General features: G+C 37.8%; 1 protein-coding gene across 1 annotated transcript in view; it reads right to left on the bottom strand.

The window, feature by feature from the left end:
• Window positions 1–9,061, bottom strand: part of cckbra (cholecystokinin B receptor a) — a 35,633-nt gene extending 26,572 nt beyond the window's left edge. The window contains exon 1 of the mRNA XM_028010978.1: window positions 8,630–9,061. Coding sequence (XP_027866779.1) covers window positions 8,630–8,765 — 136 coding nt within the window. The 5' untranslated portion in view covers window positions 8,766–9,061. The remainder of the gene's footprint in view (window positions 1–8,629) is intronic.
• Between the last annotated feature and the right edge of the window lie 6,315 nt (window positions 9,062–15,376).

The following is a 15,376-nucleotide window of genomic DNA, read 5'->3' as shown; positions in this document are numbered from 1 at the left end:
TTTATAACAATTTCCCAACTTGATATCAATGACTTTGTTTCTCATTTCATCTTTAATTTAGAACTTTTAGCCTACTTCATGTTGTCAGATCATGTTGTTCTATTCAAGTGATTTTACAAATTCATTATTAAAAACATTAGTGAATTTGTCACATTGGGCTAGGTTCCTTTGGATCACTTTTCTCCTGAAAGCTTGTGACAAAATAGCAAAAATAAACGGGTCCGGAAGGACAAATTTAGAAAGCTTCTAAAATAAGCAGAACATGAGTCAGAGGCAGGCCTCTGCAGCAGCATAATAATTATTTTCCTTTGTAAATATTTAATGCGGCAGGAAGTGCACCTATAGGATCAATGCTGAACATCAAGGACGCACATAAAGAAGCTGTGAAGGAATCTATCGCTTTCTTCGCTCATAGGCATCGCTCAACAAGATATTTTGAGAAATTAAAGGAGCTTTATCACTTGAATCAGCATCAATATTCACCTTTTGGTTCTGATTAGTTTCAAGACATTAAAGGGGAATGAAACCTCACCTCCTTAGTAAGGGGAGTTTCTTTAAATGTAGTTTTGTTGCATCATAAACCTCACTACATTCTAAATGATGCAATCCCAAACAAGCCGCGGCTTGCATCAGAATGCACAGCCACACGCTGTAATCCCTTCTCACCTCCACATTTCGCATCCTGCTACCTGACCCCTGATTAAACACCTACACGGCACAGGCAGCCGCCGCGCTGCTAGTCAGCAGCTTTCGGCAAAAAGCCGCAAATGTCTTCTAATTGGTGCAGCTTGTAAGACACACAGCACACGCCGGCCCAAAAGTGTTATTGATTTTCATTAGCTGGCGGCAAGTCAAAAGAGGATGGAGCCCTTCGGTTTGGCCTGAGGTGTATTATTATTATTCTCACGGCTTAAAGGAGTGAGCTCTGAATGTGGTTTGTGTAACTGGATCTCTGCTAATTCTCATCTAAAAATAAATCCCATCATTTGTCTCACAATAATGACTTTTTTTTCAATTTACCACATGTTGCTTTAGCAACGAGTAACTGAATCACCTTGCAGTGTTCAAACCGAATCAGTGGTTGAACTTCTTTCTATCAAATGGTGACTAAACCACTTTAGTGTTTCTGCTAAATGTTTGTATCACTTTTTGTTGAGAGGAAGATTTAATGTAGGCCTGTTCCAACAACAGATTTTGAGACCATTTTCAAGTAATATGGTAGTAATGGCGTAATAATGCAAGAAGACATTCAAACATTAAACACCAGAACTGGAAGATATTTAAAATAATCACTAAAGATACAAATGCAATTAATTATGAAGTCTTTGTAAACAAAATTGTATTTCAAAAACGGGCTAGTTGAGACCAAATCACCAGACTGAAGGCTTTTATCTTCCAGGTTTTGGTGGAAAAACATAAGAAAAACAATGAAGGGTTAATTTAAAGTGTCTATTTTTATAGTATGTCCCTTCTAGCTCTACACAATCTAGAGACCACTAATGGTTTCTACAATAAAACTCAAACTCACTCATTTTCCTTGACCCACTCCATAATATCCCAACAATAAAATACTCAAAGGTTTGTAGTCATTGACTAAAAGTAAAAACTTCAATGTTTATCAATCATTTTTCAAGGTACAGCAATCTCTCCTAACCTCAATGGCGTGCAGAAATCTCAGTGCACATTTGATCTTTTTGATCCCTGGATGTCTTCTCAGGTTCAAAAGACGAACAAAAAACAGTTTTTAGAGCACAAAGGTAAGAGCTTACAACATTTATTGTTCTCACAAGAGATTTGATCAGGAGACGGGGGATCCGCTTCCCCCTTATCTTCCATTTCCTATATGGAAAAGTCGCTGGGTATAAAAATCATTCGGCTATTTTCCCCACCATGTTTGGTAGCTGGGTTATGTTTGGAGATAGATATGATTTCTGATTGAACCGCTGCACTCCCACAATGCATTTTCACTGCATTACAAGCAAATGAACCCTTTGACAGCAATTATCATGCTGCTCAGTGCGCATAAGTCCGTCTGTATTTTATCACGGTAATCAGGGGGTTGCTAAATGTAACAGTCAGCACTCTAATTCAGCTAAATAAGCTATCTCACCATGAGTGATTAATATTGGTTCCACACTACATTCAGATTTTGCAGCAGGAAACTCCTTATTTGTAGGATATATTTAATCACCCATGAAGGCTGTATTTAAATTAACTTTCAGTGCCAGTCGATTTTTCTTTTTTTTCCCTGCATGTTTCACCACATTTGCACTGAGTGTTTTGACTCAAAATCATTCAAACAGATTAAAAAATAAGTTAAAAATCTTCACGGAAATGAAGCTTCATGGCATTTTGGCTCATGATTGTTTAAACAAAAACATTAGCCAGAGTTACTGCTGCAGTCTGTCCTCAGGGTGACAAATTGGGTTAATTATATCCACGCTGCGGTCTTTGGAAAAACAATGGCAGGAAGCAAGATGTCTGCAAAAAGCTGTCAGTCAATTATGAATCAATTAGGATTGGGACGTCTGAGTGGCCTTCAGACAGTCTGCTTGTTAAATATATTAATTTATTGTACAGTAAATACTTTACTAAATCTTCCATTTGCATTTTTATTAGAAATGATTGAGTATTGAGGTGGTTCTCAAACTATGGGGTGCGCCTCTTAACGTGTACCTGGTCTTTTTTTTAATTATTATTCTTTCACCAATTTGCCATTTTATGCTTTTGCAACATATTATTAAAAAATACAGTTGTTTCCCACCCTAACTTTTCATGTATTTAAGATGTTTTGGGCATTTCAAACACACTTTGACTTGGATCCTGATCCACTCCTTTCTAGTTGCAGATCTGTGCTTTGTGAGTTGTAGACCATATTTTTCCCCCTCAAAAAAAAATCAAAACGCTTACCAAATGACTGGATCTATGAAAGCAAGAACAGTTTTGTATATGGGTGAAAATAATCATTATAATTTTTGTTGTTGGAAAGGAGACAAAAAGTGAATGACTGTTAATATATTTTACTTTTCCAGTAAAAGCGATCTGCCAGAAAGATGTGATTTGTGCACCAGATATTAGGATTTAGCATTCTTGGCTGTTATTTTCTAAAGTTTATCATTTATTGCACCACAGTGTTTCTCCAGTTCAAATCCTGGATTGTAAGAAGTACATTTCTCATTTCAAATTATTTAAAACTCTTAGCATCAACGTGATAATTCTGGAAAATGTTGGTGTGTCATATTAACGTGTTGAATTTGTACTTTTCTTAATCTGATTGGTTTTTGAAGCTACAGTAAAACATTATGTTTCAGATTACTTCACTGCTTGAGTTACTGTCAAATCTTTGAACTTCTTTTTAAAAGAAAAAACAAAACTAGGCACACATTGCATCAGTTTTCACATCTGATAAATACATTTAAATGAAATACTTGTTACATTTTACATTCTCTAATTAAAACGCTATAGAAAAAAGAGGATTTTTATTTTTAAATGTCAGTGTTTTTAAAATATAGTGACTAAAATGCAACATTTAGGGATGGTTACACTGTAAAATTGACTAATAATTTAAGTTTGCATCCTGCGTTAGCTAGCTAATGCTAATATCAAGCTTCCTAGTATGGCAATTTTCTTAACCGCTCAGCAGTTGTTGATAATCTTAGCTGTCGCTCTCAATAAAAATGTTTATAGGCCCCCTTTTAACAAAAACTTAAAAGCGCTTAGCTTATTTAGTTAAGTACATTCGAAATATTTAGTTGAATTTAAATACTTTATTTAGCAATCCTTTAGATTTAGCTCAGAAATATGAGTCAAATTACTTAAATAAAATGTAATTTTTTTTGTTTTTGTCTAATTTCTAACCATTTCTGTTTTTAAGAGTGTAATTACAGGCAGTGTAGATGTTTTAGAGAATATCTGTTAAAAACTACCTCAGGAAAAGAATCTAAATGAAAAGCAGAGGCCTCTTTTTTATTTTTTTACAGGATTTCCTTTTTTTTGTTCAGTTCACGTTTCAGTATAATTGAAACTTACATCTCACACCTATTAGAGGAGCTGCATCTTCAGGGTTTTCTGTAGTGAAATAGACCCTTTGCCAAGGTGTTTGCTATCTGAAGTTATTATGCCAGAACCACGCCAGAGGCCCGTTTAATTCTATAGAAATAAAAGTGCTGTCCAGTTTATAATTAATTTTTGTCACACCGTGGAGGCCATTAAATGCACAGAGTAAAAATCTGTTACTTGTCAAAGTGTAAATAGTTATGGGTCGTTCATCATGTTCTTAAGCTGCAATGTAATTGCACAATCTTCCAACTTTCAAGTTGGAATAGTATGAATTTTTATTTACATAAAACATATTTTATGTTTTGAAACACCACAACTTTTCATATTGAAAACACCACAGCTGTGGAAATGCTGGACTAAAATACTCAAGATGTGCACTGTAAAATCTTTGACAAAGTAAAATCATAATGGCTCATTTTAAGAGATTTTTAAGATAAACTTCTGTAAAAAAAAAAAAAAGAAAATACTACCAAAATATATTTACCTACCTATTTGGTAGTTTATATATAAACTACCAAATAAAACCGTATGACTGTACAAAGTTCAGTGACATAGTGCTCACTTAAATTTAATATTTTTGTGTTTTACAAACTTTTGATTTTATACATATGACAGCAAAGGCAAAAAATATGTCCCATTCTCAGTTTATGTTTCCAATAGGAAGATTATTGGTGCTACACAGCTTCCAACTGCCATTCCCCTTATGTAAACAAAACAAACAACAAATCTCCCAAATATCACCAAGGTTTAAAGTTTCAGGAAAGTTTATGTTAGCTTAAACATCAGAGATTTAAAACAACAGAAGTCTGTTTTGGTCTTTGCATAGCATGCTGGTGCTATCAGTGTGTATGCAGCTAACAGATCATCTGAAGCAGCAAGTTTCCGTATCTTTCCTTGGTCTGCCTTTGAAAACCTGTGTTCATTTAATGCTTATGAAATCCCTTCATGCTCACTCGCAAGCTCTCAGAAGGATGGAGTGAGCTCAGCAAAGTGCCACTTTGAATCAGTCGGGGAGCAGAGTCCGAGCAGAGCCAAGGTGCGGATACAGATGTTGCTCCACATAGGCAGGACCCCGTCTGACCCCACCTGCTCTCAAGAGTCTGCAGCCATTAATGCGATGGGATGCATGTCAGCTGTGCTTTACAGCTTCTTTATAAGCTGTGGGAGCCTCAATACCTCAAATAGCAATCCAAATAAGTAACACATCCGTTGGATAAGAGCAAATGAAAAGAAACGCAAAGGAATATGTCAGAGCACACAGCTGGTGTTGCTGATGTGGTATCAATATTCTGGTTAAAGCTTAGAATTGGCCAATGAATACAGCTGGAAGGAAAGCATGTGGATTTGATGTTCTCTATTTAATCGGACTGAGCTTGAAATCTCCATCTCTACGAGCAAAATGGATAGAAACAAAACCCAAAAGACTTGGTTCCTCTGGGAGTAACTCATGGTTTTTTATATTTTATTTTCAAAAACTAAAAAAAACATGTATAATTATCCTTCAGCTTCACAATGATTCTCTAATTAGTGTTTTCTGTTGCATAAAAGTCCAAAAAACACATTGAACTTTGTAACGTAGGACACCATGCTGATTCTCTACATACATTACACTTTTTTGAAACCAAATGTTCAAAGACTTGGTTTTGTCCTGTCTCAGTGTGGTGGACTGGTATTTCTTTTTTCCTGAAATCGAACTAGTTTCAAACTGTGTTCAAATGTAGCCGATAAAGTTTTTTACTTTAAAATGTCAATGCTACCACCTGGTGAGATAGAAGAGAAGAAAAAGGAGAAAATATTCCAGTTCAAAAACAGATTTTATTTTCTGTCTGTGCAACACAGAAAGAAAAACCCTGAGTTACGTCCTCCATTCACTCTACCTGCAGGTAATGCTAAGTCAGTCAATGTTTAGCTGACTTGTTACTAGGATGTCATACTGTTTGGACATACTACTGAGGGTCTGCTTGCATACAGGGGTAGTTTCACCTAAATGTTGTGGCAATGCAGCTTACTGAAAAACATTAGCTACACAGGAACAACCAGTTAGTCAGGAGCTCAAAGTTAGCTTGCTAATTAGCTTCCATACTCAGACCTTCTAGGAATGTTTGCAGCTTTACAGCTGTCCAGGTCTATGATATTCAGTTGAAAATTGTCCCACAATGGTTTAGATCTTGTACTTTGTCTCACCACCCTCAAAGCTTTGGGACTCTTGTGTCTTAGGGTGTATGCACAACAAGAAAGTCTTTTTATCTTTTGAATTTCAAGAGCAGCTCATACAGCGTAGGTTTGACCCACAACATGTTGGCAACAGCATCGCTACGCAGAAAACGGTGAACGATTTCAGCACAATCAGTGCATGCAGTAGTAGCATTAGAAACACTGAAGGGCTCATTTTAAACATCGCGTCCAGAAACTCTGGCTCATGAAGCCCAAAATGACATATTTCCTGCTGTTGCTTTGAATTGAGGCCGATCTGTATTCACACCAGAAGCAAACCGCACCAGAGTTTATTTGGAAGACAACTGAGACTACTTCAAAAAGTGGATCTCGTTCCGGTTGTTTAGTCCGCACCAGGGTTCACTTAAGTGCATTCACAGCTACAAAAAAGGTCCAGACCGAAGGGGGAAACAAACTGGTCCGTTTAAACTGAACCAAATATGTCAGGTGCGAATACACCCAAAGTAGTCTTTGGTCTTTGCTTTGTTTTGGTGTGCTCTGGTCTTCATCTTACCTCCTTTCAAAGAATTGGCATCATGTTGGTATGCTCTGGTTTTTCTTTTGGTGTCAACCTCCTTCAAGTGGTTGGTCTTGGTATCCTCTAGTCTTGTTCTTGGTGTCAACTCTCTTCAAATTGTTGGTCTTGGTATCCTCTAGTCTTGTACTTGGTATCTCCTCCCTTCTAGTGGTTGGACTTGGTATTCTCTGGTCTTGTTCTTGGTATTACCTCTTTTCCTTGCAAGGGATTCTACCTCCACCTGTCTATAGTATCAAGAGATCTTGTCCAAGTCTGTGATGTTCAGTTGCAATTTAATATTGTTTTTCTTTTCGGAAGAAGTAATAAAACATCAAATAAATATACTTTAGCTGTATTTGAAGGTCACTTGTGTTAGAAAATAAGATCTTGTACACACATGGCAGGGGGTGCGGCTTTAATTTCCTGTCATAACTGCAGACCCCTGAGAGCAACAAAAATGCATAATCAGACTCCACTGTTCCCCTCTGACCTGAAGCAGGAGGTAGGTGAAAGTAAATAATGCACCTAAATGGATAAAGGCTCAATATCATCTAATGTTTAGGAGCTGAGGAACAAAATGGAAGCATTTCTGTCAATCCAAAGCTGAAACTCTCCACTATGTTTGATTCCTCCCTGAAGAAGCTGGGCTTACATCCTGCAGAAGAGGTTCACAGGTCTGAAAGAGTAAGTCGGCACAGAAGAAGGAATGGCTGAATTATTTATTGGGGAACGATCTCAAATCTTTTTTCAATACTGCAGCTGAGGTGGTGGGGGGAAAATATTAAAACCATCTCTCGCTCTTGTTCCGACCTCATTAGTAAGCCAGTCTGGATGTGCAACTGGTGCCCTGATAGAGGACTCGGGGGGCCTTATCTCCTCCACTGCTGGGTTTAATCTCTGTTGCGCTTCCGAATTAGAGGCATGCAAAATAAACACTGTGAATTAAAACGGCTTTTTTCACACTGTTGTTGTTCATCCAGCGTTGTTGATGCAGGAGTTGGGAGAAGGCAGCAGTAAATCTGCCTGACTTGGTGATTTATTGTATGCAGGTCTGGGGAAGTTGATTAACACAAAACCCAGGATTGCAAATAATTTTCAGCTTAAGCAGACATCAGTGCACGAGAGACTTAGATAAAGGCTTTTTTTTTTTGAGTTTGTGCTTTTACACTAACCAGTTTAAGATAGTCCATTAGCTCAACTAGTGAGTTTTTTAAATGAGTTAATCATTAATAAATTTCAGATGTTAAAAAAACCTTTCATTTTTTGGTAAATACTCTTTGTTACTGAAGAAAGGAAGAATAAAAATGCTCATTGCACCACTAACAAAAAGCAACAGGAAAAAAGAAATAAGGCCTGTCACAATAATAAAAATTGCTGGATGATAAATTGTCCCACAAGTTTTCCCATTTTCAAGTCATATAATGCGATAAAAATGAAGGACCACATTCTTAAAGATCAATAAAATGTCTTTGTAAACAAAATTTTTATTTATTTTTTTGTAAAGAAGGGCTTGTTGAGACCAAAGCACCAGACTGAAGATCGGTGTTTTTATAGATAAAAGAGAAAACCGGATAAATAACGCAAATGGAAATGATTTTATTGTGGCAACTTAACACTTATATATGTAGATAAATTAAACCGTGTTGGAATAGCTTGTTCAGGAATCATGAATAAATAGACACGTGATGTCTTTCCAATTTTATTTGAGTACTTACGTCTCAGACGGACTTAAATATACCCACATACTTATTATATTATTATTATTACTATTTGAGTATGCGCATGTATTAGAAATCAGCAGCAGAAAACGAAAGGGAGTCATAAAGGTGCGGGTTTTACCTCGGGCTCTGGTGGCCGGTCGGTTCAGTACGGAGCTGTTGGAGCAGGTCGTGTTCTGTTCCATAAGTTCCACGCTCACGTTCCCGCGCTCCCCGCACACGGACAGCAACTCCTGCGCGCTGCCGTTCGCCGCCATCCTCTCCGTCCTCGAGGCTAATTACCGATCTGCTTTTACCACACCTGAGGACCGCTTTAAGACCGCCGCGCTGGAGTCAACCCGTCGCTTTTTGTCTTCATTACACCGCGGAGGAATTCAGGGTGCGCTGGAAAACTTGGTGACAACGCAAAGTGGAGTTGCGCGCTTCTGGAAAAAACGAAGAAACTCAATTTAAGCACTTGCGGATGTTAATTGGAGCGAGGGGGGAGACGCTCTTAATAATCGGACTGAAGCCCGACTGTGGAGGAATGAGGCTGCGCTGCTAAGGGCAACTGGTGAGCTCTCTCCTCTCACACACACTTATCTTCTCTCTCTCTCTTTTTTCTCTCTCTCCCTCGCTTCATTCAACTCTGCTTAGACCGAAGCTGCACATCAACATTACCAGTTTTTTTTTTCTTTTTTGCGTTTTGTACAACCTGAATATATTTTTTGGAAACAAAAAAAAAATCATAAACATAAGTCTGTTGGAAGATAATATTTATCTTTAATTTCTTTGCATTTGTATTCGTCCTGCAGAGTCAATCCATTTTAGAGCTACAGTGTCTTTTCACTGAATAGAATCTTAATTGGATTTCAGTCTGGACTTTGGCTGAGTCATTATTGTGGATTGAACCATTGTTGTCCAACATGTGGCCTGAGGGCCATTTGCTGCCCTCTCAATGATTGTGTCCGGTCCCTATCACAATTCTGGAGTGCAGCAAATCTGGCAGAAGTTTTTACAGCTAAATAAAATCTCACATGGTTTTTAGCAAACTGAGCAACTTACAGTTTTCGGTAACATTTTATTTGAATGGTTGTGCATAAGACTGACATTACACTATCATAAACTTGACATAACACCCGTTATGAACATGAAGGAGTATTTATGAATGTTTACAACTGTTGTCATTAAGTGTCATTTGCTAAATAATTACACTTTTAATGCAAAATTGACTCTTTTAGTTGACTTTTACTGAATAAAAATGTAATTATGTACCAAATAATGCTAATTTGGCACTTTCAATGCAATTTTGCATTAAAAACTGCATTATTTACTGAAAGGCACTTTATAACAACAGTCTTCAACATTCATGAAGACTCCTTCATGTTCGTGGCAGGTGTTATGTCATGTTTATGACAGTGTAATGTTAGTCTTATGCACACCACTTCAAATAAAGTGTTACCTAGTTTTCTTTCAACAATGAATTTCTTTTTCTACAAAGTGTATTAGGTTCACTGACTCTTCCACCTAAGGGGAGAACCTCAGCAGCTCTATTAGAGTTACTAGTTCTTGTAAATTATTCTGGTTTTATGACGGTAATGCTTTAAGAAACTTACTAGATTTGAGGCAGTAGACATTTCTAATCAAGGGGTCTTTTTGTAGGCTCTAGTGTCCCCTTTTTTTCAAAGTAGGCTGACAGGAAAGGGGGAAGGAGAGAGGGGAAGACATGCGGTAAACGTCGTCGGGTCCGGGAGTCGAACCCGCGACAGCCGCGTCGAGGCTACGTTTGCCTGAATGTGGGTCGCGCTAACCCTTCCACCACCACGGCATGCCCCAGGCAGTAGACATTTCTAAGACTGGGATTTGAACCTAGAATGCTTGCTGCAAAATAATGTATTCCCAACAAGAAATCTACCATGTTGTCTAAAAGTAGAAGGGAAATTATTTGGATTGAGGCAACAATTGGTTGCCTCAGGAAGTTCTGAGTTATTACCCAGGTTTGCGTGCAATCTTGCTGTTCTATCATCATTCCAGGGTCTTACATGGTTGTGTGGAGACCAAACAGCTAAATCTATTCACTTAAAGCTTTTTAATGAGGAGTAATAAACCTTCTTTGTAGCATCTCATAAATCTGTCCAATAAATTAGTTTGGAGCGGGCTTTGCCTTTAGATTCTGACCATCTATGGGCTGGAGATAATTTATTTTCTTTGGTGGAAAAAAACTTCATAAAGATGATAAGTAACGATGTGTTTAGGGTAGTTTTGGTTTTTTTTAAAGTTTGCTGGAACTTCCAATACAACTGGACTCTTATTTACTACTTAGAAGTTGTCTTAAGCCATTTGGGTTATTGATTGGTTGATTAGAACTGAAGATGCATTGTCATCTATTTATTCAGGATTTATTTTGGTTTATTGTATCATGTTTATCACTTTCTCTCTGAGAATGGTTGCAGTTGTATTTCCTGAACCAGGGAGTGACCGTCAAATTGTCCAGCATGTCCGGTGACAAATGGCTCAATCAGCCACAATTTGAAGTGGTTCACAGAGAAGCAACGAGCCTTCTAACTTAGATTGTCTGGTGGTTTACAGAACAGCATGGAGCTGTAGCTTCGAACCAATGGTTACTTGCACATCCTGCGTTTTAGATGAGAGTGGTTTACACATTCTATGCGAGTACCACCGTCTTGTTTACACACCGACTGATTTGAAATGACTTGTTTAAAAGTAGAAAATATCTCTGAGATTTTGTTTTCATAGTCTATGGAGCAACTATTGCATTTTCCATCTGGCTGACCCACAAGGAAAATAAGAGCTGTTTGAGGACTCCTCTGATGCGTTATTTATGGGGAACAATTCGAGAGACTCTCAGGGTTTAACTCTGTTCATGTTTTAGCGCTTCGGAAACATATACGGAGGCTATGGAGGCAGCGGGGGTGGAAGGGGAGGCAGCCTGTTCTGTGGGGGAGGTATGCAGCTTGGTTTGTTTTTATCGGGAAGTTGCTGTCGGCCCTGGGGATGGTTTCTGCTTTTATCGTGCTCTAATGTGTGGGAGGTATATCTATATATGTGTGTGTGTGCGGTGCTCCAGCTTGGCTAACATGTGCTGGTGTTTTTTTCTCCAAACACTGATAACAGCTTATTAAACTATTGCCAAAAGTCTCGTCCTTCCTCCTCCACTCAAGCAATAAGTGTTTAGCGTTGCAGTATTGATCTCTACTGCCTTAAGGGGCTTTGCACAGGTCAAGACTGGTATGTCTGATGTTTCTGAACTATTTTGGTCAGAACATCCTGCCCTAGTTGAGTTTTTTGTTTTCTCAGTGTACCTCCATTGATTAGCTATTATTTCTATTTGTTCAATTCTGCAGCAATGAGAAAGTATTTATTATTTATGTTTTTAAAATCTGTAGTGTTTATACTCATAAAACATTTCGTCTGACTTAAGAAAAAAATGGAGTAGGTGTCTTTTTATTTGGTGTTCGTAAACTCTGGTTTAAACTGTAAAATCCATTTTTGGGCTATAATAATGTAGATTTTCTAAGTGAGAGTACATTCAATTAATATGACAACGAGTTATCTGTGTCCCTACAGTAGAAAAGGACAATATAAAATTATCACTATTCTGTTTCGCACATTGATTCAGCTTCCTTCCTTCCAATTACTTTCTGAACTCGAGCTGAAAGTACCTCAGTTTAATTTGATTTTGTGGGAATGTGTCACTTGAAATAAGCATAAAAATGAGTGATGTAACAGCTGGATTCATCATCAGGTTTAGACAGGCAGCCAGAAGGGAAATGACAAAGCTAAACCCTAATAAATGGGCTACACATCTGGAAATTACTCATGAAGGAATTTAAATTTAAATTGCATGCATTGTGACTTTAAACCATGATTATAATATAGGAACAAATAATTGACTAAAACAGCCTGCTGTTGGTGATTCATAAGATTTTATTGACAGTACTGTTAGTTACTTTGGAAATTAGTGTTTATCAGTTCTTGTATATTCATATAAGGTAACTACTGTATATGCCGATTGAATCCAGCAGCAAAAATGAAAGAAAACAATTATGTAAGTTTGAGTTACATAACGTTTCACTGCATCAATATTAGCTCACTTCAGAATTTATATTACAAGTGCAAATAAAGTCTGTTGCTCAACACGTGACAATCTGCTTCTGTCACTGTTTAATTAGGAACCACCTCAGAACTGGTTTTCACCTGCATATCATCCAGTTCAATGCCGTTCAAACCAGTCCCTTTAACAGTACAATAAAATGTATTTGCCCCACTGCAGATTTTAGCTTTTGTGCTTTTGCACAAAGCCCCTTCCAACAGATCTAATAAAATTAACAATGTTTTTATGCTTGATTCAAATCCAGCAGGATATCCCAACCATCTTCTTTATTTATATTTTTTCTGTCTTAAATTTTATTCATTGTGTCATTAAAAAGGTTTTAAATTGGACCTGCAGAAACCTGCAGATACCCGGTGTTTTCTTTTGCAGACAAAGTAAATGTTTGAAGAAGTTAGCCTTGTTAATTTGACTGAGAGCAGAGAGCTAACACGGTATTTAAGCTATGCACATTAATCATTTTTAACAGTAGAGCTGATATATTTTGAATTAATACAATAAGCTAATTATAGCACAAACTGCCCAGCAGTTTGCTTCTCTAGCTTAGTTTGTTTTGACTGTTCTTGAGTAAATTATTAGGTATTTTTGTTTTTTGCCATATATATTTGCATGTAGTGACCATAGATGCGGTGGGGCAGATAAATGAATTATCAAATAAAATCCCAGAGCATTGCAAACATGGACCAGCAGCATGAAAAGCTTACAAGACCCCATTTAGAGCTATGAAGCTACGTGACACCCTGTAAATCACACTCTTGTCTAATATTTAGGAAGCCAAAAGTGAGGCATGAGTCCAAAGAAATCAATGAATGAGTCCAACACAAATCAAATGCCCAAAACATTACTCACAACATGTCAATGAGGCCGGGACAGAGCTCATTTTCAGAATGATCCATGGGAACGCCTCAGGAATGTGCACTAAAATATTTTCCTGCCATATCTCTGCAACTCTGTTAACGAGCTTCATAAACTATCAGGATGACTAGAACATCAGTCGATGACTTGAACCTCATCTAAATTTTACCAAAATGCCATTAAGTAAAAGTTTATTTACTTCTCATGTCTTGGCTGTAAAGTTCTTTATTCTATAAGATGCTTGCAGTAAAGTTAATTATTCATCCTTGGAAATGTTTCCGGATACAAGGAAGTTGTATTTTTAAGGTTGCGTCTAAGTGCAACAGGATGGCCCGTCTCTCTCATCCAAAAGCATTAGCGCTTTCATCCGTCATTGTGAAGAAAAGAAGCTGTGATGTGTTTTGATTCTGTATCTGGGACACACATACACACAAACCGGGTTCGTGTGCACATTAATTTGCCTCAGTCAGGTCTTGTCTCTACATCTTATGAGCAACTCGCAGAAAGACATGATGCACATGTCAGCAAAGGTGAAGGAGCAAAGGCTTGGCTTGCCACGGCATTGGAAAAGATGGTGAGTATTCTTATTCTCAGACATGAGAAAAAGATTGTACAGGAAAAAAGACAAGGCAGCATTCCTTTATTCATTTAAAAGAACTAAAACTTTGATTTTGTTGAGGAATTGTTGAAGACAAAGCAAATGTTCTTGGGAACAAAACCTTACATCTACCAGCACTCATTGCTTCTGGGTTGGCTCAGACCTTTACAGCAGTGTGTAACCCCAAGAGCCTGATTGTGAATGCAGAAAGGCAAAGGAAATATTATGGATTTTAGGACATCAAGGAAAGTAACCATCAACACAGAGGCCTTGGAGGGAAAACCTTTCTCGGGTCGATGCATCAGCCATTTGAAGGATCACAAGGCCTTTCATTTTTGAGGAAGTTAAGAAGAGCTACCTCCTTCAGAAGCTGCTGATCATGTAAACAGAAAGCTCCCTGTTGAGCGACTTGATGATTTGGTATTCCTGCTGCGACGCTCATCAGTTGTCGTCCAACTGATTTAATTTCACAACTTACAAGTTTAAGAGGTAAATCCAGATCTGAGATCTAAAACTCCTGTGAACAGTGATTTCTAACTCTGAATTAAGGTCTCGACCATGCTAACACTTGGATATAGTTTGATCTTTGTCCGACTACCTGGCCTCAGGTCGACTTTGGGATTGACCCCTAATCAGTTCCCGTAATGTCTGACTGGCTTCTCCATTCCTTGTGCAGAAAGACATATTTCACCTTCATTTACAGTGTGTTTAACAGCTTAGTGTTAAACACACTGTAAATGACCCCTGCACATTGTTCTGACCCCTGCTGGTAAGATGCTACCACTAAGTGTCTTAGGTTAACATGAATACAAACAATAAAAACATACTTTGCATCATTTAGGTGCACTTCAGCACCAATAATAAACCAAAAACAGCCCTTTCCAGTTGATTTTGGACAGGTTTACCAGCTTCCTGAAAAATGAACTACTACAAAAAATAAACCTGATTTCAGGGCTTTTTAAAGGATTGCTGTTGTTCCACAGTTGGCATAGTGTGTTTGCCTATTTAAGGCTGCACAAGAGGCGTTGATTGCTACCTGCTGCTCACTCCAGAAGCGGTGAATATGTAAATGTTTCTTATTCCACCAGTTCAGTCACAGATTCTTCTCATCACACATCTGTTAGCAGCTTATTGGGCCTAGATTGGCCTCTCAGTGCAATGATTCTTCTGAGTATCATGCTTTCAGTGCAAATTAATGAGCCGGAAGAACCTCTTCATTTTCTAGACATATCAAACAGACGTATGGAAACAACAAAAATCTGCACCTGGGTTTAGATTGTGGGAATACTTTGTGGTTATAACGT

Source organism: Xiphophorus couchianus, chromosome 24, assembly GCF_001444195.1.
Source record: "Xiphophorus couchianus chromosome 24, X_couchianus-1.0, whole genome shotgun sequence".
Lineage (NCBI taxonomy): Eukaryota > Metazoa > Chordata > Actinopteri > Cyprinodontiformes > Poeciliidae > Xiphophorus > Xiphophorus couchianus.
The sequence above is the reverse complement of the archived record's forward strand: the minus strand, read 5'-3'. Positions and strand labels throughout refer to the sequence as shown.